General features: G+C 42.0%; 1 protein-coding gene across 2 annotated transcripts; it reads right to left on the bottom strand.

The window, feature by feature from the left end:
• Positions 1-873: 873 nt before the first annotated feature.
• Positions 874-1,476, bottom strand: LOC308289160 (ubiquitin-conjugating enzyme E2 K-like; the record flags this gene model as incomplete). Of its 2 annotated transcripts, XM_080730764.1 has the most annotated exons (2): positions 874-1,077; positions 1,261-1,476. In XM_080730764.1, the coding sequence occupies 2 exons, from the start codon at positions 1,474-1,476 to the stop codon at positions 874-876; spliced, it is 420 nt and encodes a 139-aa protein (XP_080586890.1). The 2 variants fall into 2 exon arrangements, with proteins under 2 accessions (XP_080586890.1, XP_080586889.1); XM_080730763.1 differs by having other exon boundaries at positions 874-1,476.
• Between the last annotated feature and the right edge of the window lie 11,467 nt (positions 1,477-12,943).

The raw sequence follows: 12,943 nt of genomic DNA, 5'->3' as shown, positions 1-12,943 counted from the left end.
TCATCGGGACATGTAGGGGTGCATTTTGCTAAGAGATACTAGCTCTTGTAGATTTCCATTGACTTCAATTTTAAAAAGTGATACAAAAAAAGTTACATATTTGAACAAAAAAATCACAACCAGTGTGAAGTGAGCGGTGCTTTTTATGAGTTTGTTTCATTATGTCCCATGAAGCTTTGCAAATGCCAGACTTTGCGGGACATACAGAAATACACACAAAGCCAGATGAAGGAGCAGTTTGCACCGCTCAAAAATAGTGGGACTTAGGTTAGCCTATAATGACAGTGTGCACGATTTGATGCTTAATGATTTGTGGCATTAGCTCAGGACAACCACAATTACACAACGCCACACCGTAAAGACATCCAAAACATTATCCAAAACCTTTGCAGGTGTGTTGGAAGTTCAGCCAAAACCTTAGTCTGGTTATTAAATGTCCATCGATAGAATATTCTGCAAACGTCCAACTGGGATGAAACAATAGCATAACTGACAATGTACAAGAATTGCAGTTTGAAGGGTTTCCCTTCTGTTTCCTTCAAATAAAATGTCAAACCAATCTTTTGACAATAGTGAAAAAAAGAAAAGAGGTCACGAAAGGCATACTCTTAAGATAATATTTCAGACTTCTTAGTGTTTTTCTTTTTTTCTGGTTGTATATGTGGTGAGGAGAGGTGTCTTATATTTGCTCTTAAGGTTTATAGCATATAAACTTGTAACAACATGCCCCTTGTAACAACTCTTGCCAAAAAGGCTTAGTTATTATAATGGAATGGAATGGAAGCCAATGGTGAAATGGCAATGGTGAAGTGGCCGGGCACAGTTGATGCTGTTGATGAAGGTTTTGGGGAACATCAAAAGCCTGGCTGGGTCTTAGTTGCTGAGAAGCATGTTTGTGGCTGTTTTCACATCCCAAGACTTTGAAGACAAGGCCGCTATTACTGTGTTCTTTTCAAAGCCCATAGCACAGAGTTTGTCTATTTTCCTTTTGTAGTCGGGCATGGAAACAGGGGAGTCTGCGTACACGTGAGACCACAGCCTTGCCGTCTGATGGAACATCTCTGGGTTCTGCTTGTACTGGCCAGCTACGACTGCATCCTGTGGGTCGTCTGGTTCAGCTGCAGCAAGGAGAGCTTGTAGAGATAACAGCACTGTCCTCAGAGACATGGCAGCCGTCCACTGGTTCTTTAAAATGTCCAGACATATTGCTCCAGTCACAGAGCTGATGTTTGGATGCCAAATCTTTGTTATGAACCTCACCTTTGGTGGGATAAATGGATAGTTTGAGGGGATTTTTATTTCAAGCTGGTACCTTCCTCCTTCATATGGTGTGTCTGGTGGGCCCGCAATCTCCCCTCGCAGCTCGCTGAACTTTTCATCCACTAAATCTAACTTTATCTGGTTTTTAGTTGTTTCTTCTTTTTTCTGAATATCTTTGATCTCCCGAGTGAGCCTCTGAATCTGAATATTAGCCATGGCTTATTCTCCTGTCCCAGAATAGGCTTCTACCCTGTTGTCCTTGTAGTGGATCTTGACTGCTGCTTTTCTCTGGGATATCAACGTATCAGCTTTCCTTCTACCACTTCCTTCTCAAGACAACTTCTCAACGTGAAATGTACACGCTAGCGAAACTGTTTCTTAAATATGTCTGTATGACATCATAGATAAACTTCCAAGTACCATATAAGGAGAACCCTGATGTCGCTGAAAACACGCTCAAACTATATGGGCAGTACAAAAAGTACACATCCAAATTCAGTGGCAACAAGCACAGGTGTAGAACATATAGCATTATACCATTTATATTACCATAATACCAGTAAGACGCCCTAAGGGCGAGAAACGACTACGTGTGCACATGGGCCGCCGTGCACGCATCCGCCTGGGTGACAGCGGACAGCTGGGCGAGCACTGGCGCTTTGGCATGGGATCAACTTTGACCAAAACAATACAGAGAGATACAGCTGGGTGTCATCAGCATAGAAATGGAAATTCACACCGTGAGCGGAAATAAGTTCTCCCAGCGGCAGTATGTACAGGGAGAACAGTACAGGACCAAGAATTGAGCCCTGTGGAATACCAGAACAATCAGCTAAGTTAACATCAAAATCAAGTGTCATAGGCCACATGAGACTGACACAATATCCATATATGGGCATTCCCAGATATGGGCTTAACTCTTACTGTGCCGATCCCGAACTAGTTCGGCTTTATTTCGGCCTTTTTATCGTTCGGGGTGCCGATCCCGAACTAGTCCGGCTTTTTATATAAAATAAAAAAAAACATCCAGAGGCCTTACCGAAGCACCGGGCAAAATTTTCGAGCCGGCCGCCGGTATTTGCCGTCCACTCCAATGCAATCCAGGATCTTTAGAGCTCATTTTCTCTGTTCCATGCATATCCATGAGGTGCGCAAGGTTTAATCACGGCTAAATCGACGAAAATAGGGCTTCTAAAATGCTTGGTAGCCAATAGCTAACTTCAAGCTAACTTCATCCTGTTCCTGTTCATGACACAAAGGAAAGTGTTCAGGCGCGTCATGGCTGCGCACGGCTTGTGCATATACAGTGTATGTCTATGGTGGATTCTCTGGCCATTGGGCGCCCTCTAGTGGAGATTCCTGGCACTGGATGAGTTAATATTGATGACATCAGGGATCTCCATATATGGGCATAAAAGGGACAAGGACGGAATTCATTTGCAACATCATTGTGATGTCAGAACAGGTCAGTTATATCTTTCTGCTGAGCTGGGATGATATTGATGACATCAGGAATCTCCATATATGGGCATAAAAGGGACAAGGACGGAATTCATTTGCAACATCATTGTGATGTGAGAAAAGGTCAGCTATATCCTTATGCTGAGCTGGGATGGGGTGATGTCAGAACAGGTCGGATATATCCTTCTGCTGAGCTAGGATGAGGTGTCATTGTGATGTCAGAAGAATGACGGACGGATGGATGGACGTACAGACAGACATGAGCTGGAGGTTTTCATATTAAGTAGCGTCCTACGGTCACAATATGTAAGACGTAATTTGTTGATGGATACATCAAAAACTAAATTTGTAGCTCAAAAGATGTGGACTAGTTTTAAGTGCCAAATAATGTTGATGTCAGTAATATAAATGGTAAGACAAAATGTGGACTAGTTTTAAGTGCCATAACATGTGGATGGCAGTTATATAAATAGTAAGACTAGACAAAATTAATTTCCCATAGGAATTCACTGGGAACTCTAAGCCTTGCCTTTCATTTCAGTGATTTTCTGAATGGACGTGTCTGAACGTTAGTCTTTTGAAATCTGTCCTCAGTCTAGGTCCCCTTTGGGCTCACACTTGCAATTTCCCACAATTGCACCTTTCTAGTTGTTATTATTACATTTTAACTAATTTACCTGCCAGGATTAAATTCATTTTCATAAGCCCCCACTGCCAGGCTCTTACCGTATATTCGATCATCTGCAGACATGCGTGCGGCCACCGTGTGTTATTCGATGTCCAAATCTCTTGTAACACTGGGCGAAAAACAAAGTGACAGCGATAATCCATTCCATTGCTAGGCTCGTTTGAATGTGGCTTGTTTACTCCAAAAACTCAGGGGAAAAATTGTTTCTGAGATAACCGACCCTTTGTGGACAGGCGTGGACTAACCATTGGACTAACCGCCGCCTGGAAGGCCCTGTGTAAATCAAATTAATTAATTAATTAATCGTTATTTCTATGAAGACGTCTATGATGAGTCACAGTGAAGCCGTTATGCACGCACACTCTCTCTCATTATGGTTCATGCTCTCTCTCTTTCCCTTTCTCTCTCCCCCTCTCTCTCTCTTTGGCCACGTGCGCTGCTATGCTGCGCTATGCATATGATACGAATCGCCTTTGATTTGGAGAAGCGCCAGGGCCCGGGGATTCTTAAGTCGCCACTGTTTGTGGACCCGGATGTAGATCAAAATCTCCGGATACGTAAATAGGCCTTGCCTGGCGAACCGGATACAGTGTTCAGAGGTGGGACAAGAGCGAAGGCTCAATTAAACGGCGATAAAACAATAATATGTCAGATCTCGTCAATGGTAGTGAATGAGTTAATTAAGCTACATGAATACATGTATGTGAATGTCACTGTTGGAATGTTGGTGTCCTTGTTTTTCAACTTTTTTCCCTTGTTTGTTTCCAAAGGTTGTCTTGAGATGATGATTAAATCTGTCACGAATCTCAAAACCCAACTGTTGTACATTATTTGTTTCCCCCCATCTCTCTCTCTCTCTCTCTCTCTCTCTCTCTCTCTCTCTCTCTCTCTCTTTCCCCTAGCTTGCATCTCCCTATAACTACACTTACAAAGGAATCTGGCTTTGCAGCTAATGTCAATTTCAGCAACAACAGAATATCAAAGAGTAGAGAGTGGCGGAAGAAATGGCGTCTCCAGGATGTCAGCACTGCAGGGGGAAACCAATTCTATGATTGATTGATTTTGTCTTTCTTTTACTGATTGGTAAGAGATCTAGCAGGAGGGGGGGGGGGGAGGCTGGATGAGGACAGGAAAGATCAAACAAAGCTGCTTGAGTGTGTGTGAAGATTTCCTGACTTTGGATTGAAAGTGCATGTGTTCGTTCATTCAAAGCATTTTGTTTATCAGTGCTGAATATGAATGTATGGGTGATGATTTATTCAAGTGCACGAACACACGCACAGACACGCAAACACACACAGTGATCTGAAAGGTCTCCATCATCTCCGATATCACAGTTGGTCAACAAACATCACAGACACACAGACACTACCACAAGAACACAAATCAAGTATAATACCACAAAACCACCAGATGAAACAAAAACATAAGAATTATTCATGGTCTCCTTGTGGAGTTGTTTTGAATGAATACATTATTAACATTTTTCTTTTCTTTTCTTTTTTTTGAGTCATAGAATAATGCTAAAAGGAAAACATATACTGTATTCAATTCATCAAGTGATCCTTCAACTGATTATGAATGAGTGGGGGACATGAGAAGGTGAGTCATGGAGAATGGAGACTAGATACAGAGGTGGTACATGTTGACAAGTAATTATCTGTTCTTGTCGGCAAGCAAAACTTTTATGTGATATATTTAAAAAAAAAGAAAAAAATATAGGTGGTGTAATTATTCAGAGCAGTGATGGCTGAGTGGTTAGTGTCCATATAGGACTCCGGAGACCCCAGAGGTCGCAGGTACGATTCCCTGCTCCGGCTATCACTGCTCCCCCCCTCGCGCTCCTTGTGGGCTGCACTGGGTTCAGCTGGGTTAAGGGAGGGGTCGTTTTTTATTGAGGGGTGTTACTGGAGAAAATGTATAAGCCCTTTTATAAAATGCCATGACCCTCCCTCTCAATTGGGGAAAAAATCAATGACCCTCCCCAAGCATTAAAATAAAAAAGATTGACCCTCCCCTACAACATGGCATTTACCACAGTAAAATTATGCCTATAAAACCTATATTATTATATTCCTAACCAGTGGCGAGAACAGAACAGAGATTTTTTTTCTTTCTTTCTTTTTTTACTGTAAATAATTAGGATTTTTTAATGGTTAAAAACGGGTGCAGGCGGCAGCAGCAATGAACAATAATGAATAGGCTAATATAATGCATTGAGATCCCAGCTGCACTTCATCCCAAAAACACATTTCCAAATATAAACTAACACACCCTCCAAACTAAAGTAACACACAGTGAGTAGCCTATAGTGCTGCTAGTGTAAAAGTCAACGTGGACATCACATAAAAGGTGAGAAGTTCTCACAGGTTGAGAACAGGTTATTTGACATCTAGGTTACAGATTAAACAGTTGACACATGTGCACAACACAGAGAAGGCTTGTAACTAATGCCATTCATTTTGTGCTGTTGATTGCCTGTCGTCAAATCTGGGTCAAATGCGCATTTTCAACGAGCGGTCGTTAATTATTTTTAGTACCTTTTCACTTTTGACTTTAGGGAGGGGGATACAGTTCTGACAACCATTGTTTCTGCCTTACACAGCTCTCCATTGTTTTAGGAAAATACATTGTAGTATAAACACAGCCACTTCAGTTCATTCACACTAACTGCAGTGACTGTGGGGCATTTCCAGGGATGGCACCCAGGGTTTGTCATTAAATGAAGCAGAAGGCTGTTGACAATGGTTGCATAAGTGCCTGTACCTCTGGAGCCATTGTTTGCTTTTGAAAAATTGCATGACCCTCCCTTGAATTCAAAGTGAAATCAGCAGACCCTCCCTAGGACTGAAATTGAAATAGCATGACCCTCCCCTATTTTCCTCCAGTAACACCCCTCAATAAAAAACGACCCCTCCCTAAGCTGAAAAAAAAAAAAAAAAAGCTGATCTACATCTCAATGTTCTGCAAATCCCCTTAAAATCTACTGTCTTGCCAATGGCATGACGTGCGAAGTTTTGAAATGGCACATCTGTATGTCCCTCAGATTCTATGTTCCCCAGATTCTACATTCACTTACCTTAGGGTTAGGGTTAAGGGTTACAGTTAGGTAACCTCTTCAGGTGCAATCGGGCGCTGCATTCTTGATGTGTGGCATTTTGTGCAAAACATCCCTAAAAGCTTTGGAAGGCTAATGGGAATGGAATATGAGAAATGTGAAACATTGATCACATGACTACAGAGTATACCAGTTTGAGTGAGGTTTGGACAAAATCTGTAGGATTATTAACAAAAATCTGTCACTTGGTGGCGCTATAACTGTGAAAAGAAATTGGGTGGATATTCTTCCATGGCCTACTGAGAGTGTACGTGTGGTTTCCAATTCCTTCTTTAGGTTTAGGTTTAGGTTTAGGTTTAGGTTTAGGTTTATTAGTCACATGCATATCCATACAGGTACAGACATACAATGAAATGCTTGTGCCAAGAGCACTCTCAGCCTTATTACACACAAAAACATCAACCCACAACAACAAGACAACAACAAGTCACCCAAGACAACCCAAAAAACAACAAAAACCATACAGTGTAACAGTGTACAGTTTAAAAACTGCGTACAGTGCACATGACTACCTAGGTCTCGCTTTCATCTCTTCGTTAAGCAACCTGATTGCTTGAGCATAAAAACTATTACTGAGACGGGTGGTGTGCGATGAGATGCTCTGATAACGTTTTTTGGATGGGAGGAGATAGAACAGGGAATGGGCGGGATGTTATAGGTGTGTTATAGATTGTGTGTAGCTGTGGTAATTCTGTGCCAATGATTTTGGCAGCTCTCTTCACAATTCTCTGTAACTGTTTACTGTCTTGAACAGTCACGTTACCAAACCACACTGTGATGCATCCTGTCTTCTTTAAGATGTACTAGAAGACTGCAACTTGAAACCGTCCATTTTGTAATTTGTACATTAGGCTGCAGGAGCTGTATGCATCACCATCATATTGCTCTCTTCTTATGATATAGCTCTTTAGCAGCGAGACAGTATATAGCCACAAAGACAGTGGCCATTTCCCAAGTATGTAGACTTCAAGTGGTTAAACTGATTGTGAAGCTGTATGATCAAATTTTGCTGGGGACCCCCCGGAACCCCCTGAAGGACCCCTGGGGATCCCCGGATCCCACTTTGAGAACCTCTGCGCTAAGAGGCTCCATCAGCACTAATGTAAACTAGGGTTGACCCCAGCTTTAGTGGCTTAATGTTTTCCTGTGAATGTAAACTGTTGGGTATTCCATCAAAATCAATCAAAGGGAGGCAGACAGTGTATGAAGAGCTTAAACGCTGTTCTGGAGAGTCATCTGCTACAGCAAAGATGGAAGGAACCACTTAAAATAATGAAACTATGCAGACTTCTCTACATAAACCCATTTGTTCTAGGGACACCCCAGTCACTGATGCATTATTTTGACTTTGCAAGTCATTCCTCTGACAGGGAGAGAGGAAATGCCCTGTCATTCTCTGTCATGAGGGATTAAGTGGTATTTGACATTTTAACAGATTGTTCACCTGAACGTCCACTAAAAGGCTAAAACTGTATAGTAGAAATAAGGAATGTGATTGAGGGACTAACCGCCACCTTTTGAGTAAAATCTACCTTTTCGTCAGAAAATACTGTATGTCCCCCGGATGGAAATTCTTTGATTCACTCAATTCGAAAATACCATTGTTGAGTAAATCAAATAATATCTAATATAATCTGATATCTAATATATAAAGCTCTGGACCAGAGCTAAGGTTGACCCAGGTCTATATGGAGAGTTGCATTATTGTAATTAGTTGTGCCAGCGTATCGCGTAAGTACTACTTTCGGTGCTGTCTGTATCCATCGACAGTACAAAGGCAGGGCCTCTAGCCAATGAGGGACCACCGTTCTTGGTGATGTCACCACTAATCAACTGCGACCTGAATAATAAGGCCGAACAGCATCGAAAGTAGTACTTGTGTGCTCTGCTGGCACACAAGTAGGCCATATATGGCCAGTTCACAAGGTGCAAGTTAGCACCTCGACGGAACATTATCTGCTATTATTATTATGGTGTGGCCTACAGTTCAATAGTTATAGGCCAAACACAAAGTGGCTTGGTATAGCAGTAGCATGTTGCTGGTGCTATACCAGCGAGTGTCGACCTTGGCTTATTGGGACACTCCTAGTATGCAAAGATTGACGCTGATTTGTACAGTGGTGTCCAACATTAGTTACACACACACAGACGGGCAGACACACACACACACACACACACACACACACACACACACACACACACACACACACACACACACACACACACACACACACACACACACACACACACACACACAGACAAACGGATACAGGGATACAGGGATACACACAAACAGGAGTGAAAACATAAACTCTGTCCCACTTGTCTTTCCGGCCAGTGGAGATAAAAGAAAAAACATATACTGTATTTATACAAAATAAGGAAGCTATGATCTATGATCACTTCAACTGCATGCAACCACCATATAACTACATTTCTACTTCTAGTTTATTAATCTTAATTACGTAAATCTGTAATTCTTAAACAATTTTTAATAACATCATCTGATAATTAGATATTTGATGCCATGGTTTGTTTTATAGAAGTTAATATTAATCTCGGAAACACATGGACAACCATGTGTCATAGGTTTCATAGTAGGGTAGTGAGAATCATTTCAATCTGTATAATGAGCTACAGTACAGTACCGTACAGTACAGGATCTGCCATCCACCTGTCTGGCACCTGACTGAACTGGCTTTAATAATACTCCATTTCCCAGTATCCGCCCTCAAATACCTGAAAAAAAACATTTATCTTCCCAGAGGAAAGTTGCAACATCACCCAATCAGAGGGAGAGCACCTCAAAGAGAGGAAACAGGTCAGAGAGCAAGCAGGGCTGCACCATTAAGAAATAGCCTCTAAACTACATCTGACAATAGCCAAGATTGCAGCGGAGGCCAATTCATTGAGGTAAAGTGGCCATTTGTGGAGGTAGAGCTGGGAATAGGTGTTGCTGAATTGAGAGACCTGCAGGGAAATATACAATACAGACCTGCTGTCACTTCACTGGGAACGTCTGGAGTCCAAACACCCTGCTTGAGGGACACATGTAGCTACCCCAATACAACAACACATGTGCTCACATACCGTACATGCTTGAATTCTTGAAAACAACCACACACAATATTGGGGGAGTGAGGTCAGAGTGCAGACTTATACAAAATCCTGTTTACTTCCTGAGGCAGCTGTGAGGTGTGTCAGGGAAACGCAGCTGAACTCTCAATGTAAGCGTGTTGGCTCAGCATTTCTCCCGCTGAAGGTTAAAGCCAGCATTATCGAGCATTTGGTTTCTAGCTATAATGACTTTCTCCCTCGGTTTCCTCCCAACGCAGCCTACTTCCTGTGTAAACAGGAATACTACGTATTGCGTATTTACGCAATATCTAAACGTATATATACGTAGAATACTACGTATTCCGTATTTACGTACAATACGATTTGCACAGAGACAAACCACAGGTAACATGAGAGGGAGAGCATGAAGGGGATTTGAACTCAGGTCAGCTACAAGGGTACCTGTGTGATGTAGAGTACCAATAATGGGCAGTTGTATTTTAATTGTGCAATTTTGGGGAGACACATTCTACACATGTGGGCAGTAAGATACAGTACATCAGCAAGTAATGTGGACGGCCCAGTGCATAGCGACTTTAGCGAGAGGTGAGGTGATCGAGCTACCCTCCTCCCAAGGGCGTCACAAGGGGGGGGGCGGAGGGGGATAGTGGGACTGAGTTACTAGGGGCCAAGGTGGAGGGGCCTTAATTATTTTATACTTTAGCTATTGAAAAATAGCAGATAGCTATGAGCTTGTAGATCTGCTATTTTTTGATAAGTCGTGAAAATGTGTGCAAATCTTTGAATATAATAATTTTTTAAGCAAACATTTGTAACTCAAATTTTGCTTCTGGGGGATCCCTGGAACTAAATATTTTGAGATGGGGGTCCGTAGCCCCCCCATGAAGAACATTCATGGGGGGCCCGCAGTTTCATTTCATTTATTTATTTAGACAGGACAGTGCCAGTTAATGAACACATTGACAGTGACATGTTGCATAATAAATACAAATGTACACAAATCGCAGTGTAAACTAGCCGGAGTTAGCTTAGAGCTAAATTTCATCCGTTGTCCTCACATAAAACAAGAAACAGAACAAGACTAACAATAACAAGAACAGACCAGTACAGGGCAAACAAAAAACAACAAGAACAAGGTGCTTGGCGCAACAGAGTGCCTAGTGCGACAAAGTGCTTAGTGCCAGAAGTAAGCTAAAAACCATATGAGAAACTAGCCTGGCAGAGTAATTCGTACCGGCATCAGATAGTTCTTATAGGTGGTTACATGTTTGTGATCATTTTAACCATTGCTTCAACTGCCCTTTAAAAGCACCGAATGTGGGGATCTCTCTAATTGAGGTAGGGATCTGGTTCCAATATTGATATCCATTTATGGAGAGAACGTTTTTACTAAAAGTAGTTTTTCTAGAATCAATTTCACAGTCTCCCCTGGATGTTGACCTAGTACTGCGTCCAATATCCCTCTTATGGATGAATTCCATAAGAGGAGGGGGAGCCAGATCATTAAGGCATTTATATATTAGACATGCAATTTTAAATTTCCTAAAATGTTCAAAGCTGAGAAGGTGATACTTTTCTAGGATGTTGCAGTGGTGATAGGAGTTTGGTTTTTTGTCTAGTATTTTAATAGCCCTTTTAAATACCTGTTCAATGGGTTTGATTGTTGTTGTATTAGCAAAAGACCAGTTTTTAAAGTTTGCAGTGAATCCTTGTACCCAGGGCCCAGAATTTGGTGCAACACCCATGGAGCTGCCCTACCCCCAGGAATTGTACGAGAGGCAGTGTGTGTGTGGTCTAAGCTCACCGTATTATCAGCTCCCCGTCAGCTAGGGAGCCAACAGAGGGGGCATCAATCACCAGGCCGTCCCACACCTACCTACATGGACGTTTTAAAAACACCATGCAGGGGCGAAAAGCACTGGCAAGCTAACCAGATGTATCGAGGATCGACATGACGGGATACGCCGCCAGAGGGTGGGTTCATTCATTCATTCATTCTGAGTACCTGAGACGAAAAACATTCAAGTCCATATTTTAAAATTTTGAATATAGATGTTTTTTTTATTTACCAGACTGTAAACCACAAACTAGAAGTTTTTAATCTGTTAAATGCTTAATACACTCCCCCCTCATTTTGTTGAATTATAAGACATAATACTTTGGAAAGTGGAAAAACAGTATATCTCCAACAGTTTGTGGAACAACAGTATAAGTCTGTACAAGCAATATTCATCAAACAAAGGGAGCAAATAATATTAAAACAGACAATTGAACAAAATGAAAATAAAATAAAAATATGGTCTTAGACTGTCGTCTCAGGTATTCATGGTGATAAAAAAGAGCTCTTCCACATGTCTATGTAGACCAAGGATGACCTAGACATATTATGTTCAACGTATCAAGTTATCAGAAAACAAGAACAAAGAAACACTAGAAATGCATGTCTCCCATTGTGTAGGTGTCTGTTATGTGGCATTGCTTTTCAGCTCACCTGTGACACGTCTGTAAGTCAGTTTATTTTCAGTGAGAGTACTGCTGGAGACGGAGGTATATTGGCAATCTGCATTCGCCTCAATATTTAATGAGCTGTGCAAATTAACCATACGTAGCCATCTATCGAGCCTTTTCTGCCCACGTGCAAGCTGGGCACCTTGCAGAAAGCTTATATTACAGCTGATTCAACACTTCTAGCAAAACCCATTGACATACATGTATACACATGTGTGTGTACACACACACACACACACACACACACACACACACACACACACACACACACACACACACACACACACACATACATAATGTGTACTGTACACATTCATGCAGCGTGCAGCCACATGTGCAGGCATAAGACACAGATGGACGCAGATGCAAGCTGGCGTAAAGGATGTATTCAGTCGGACAGTCAAACCTGTATTATTTACTGTGGCAACTGGTCATTAGGGGCAGCTGGGCAGAGCCCCACCTGTTCTCACCACAAGGAACTGTGCAAACATTATCTGCTATATAATGTTCTCCTGATTTGTGTCTGCAGTTAACCTACCTGTATATGGTAGGCTGAATGTAGTGTTAGCTCCGCACGCACAATGCAATGTGTATAATGCACATGCACAGTACAATGTTGAGGCTGGCTGCTCATAACAACGCCATTTTATATTTCACAATTGACTGTCTCTGTCTGTGACTGTCAATAAGAGAAACTAGAAGTTTGGGCCGCTTCGTGTCCCAAACATCTAGCGTTCGGAGCGCTACGCAGCCCTCACAGCTACGTACGTTGTACTGCGTAGTTGTGTACATGTAGTGAGTAAGGAAGGTGTTGGTTTGAGCAATGAGTA

This window comes from Nannobrachium achirus, assembly GCF_963921795.1.
Source record: "Nannobrachium achirus genome assembly, chromosome: 7".
Classification (NCBI taxonomy): Eukaryota; Metazoa; Chordata; class Actinopteri; order Myctophiformes; family Myctophidae; genus Nannobrachium; species Nannobrachium achirus.
The sequence above is the reverse complement of the archived record's forward strand: the minus strand, read 5'-3'. Positions and strand labels throughout refer to the sequence as shown.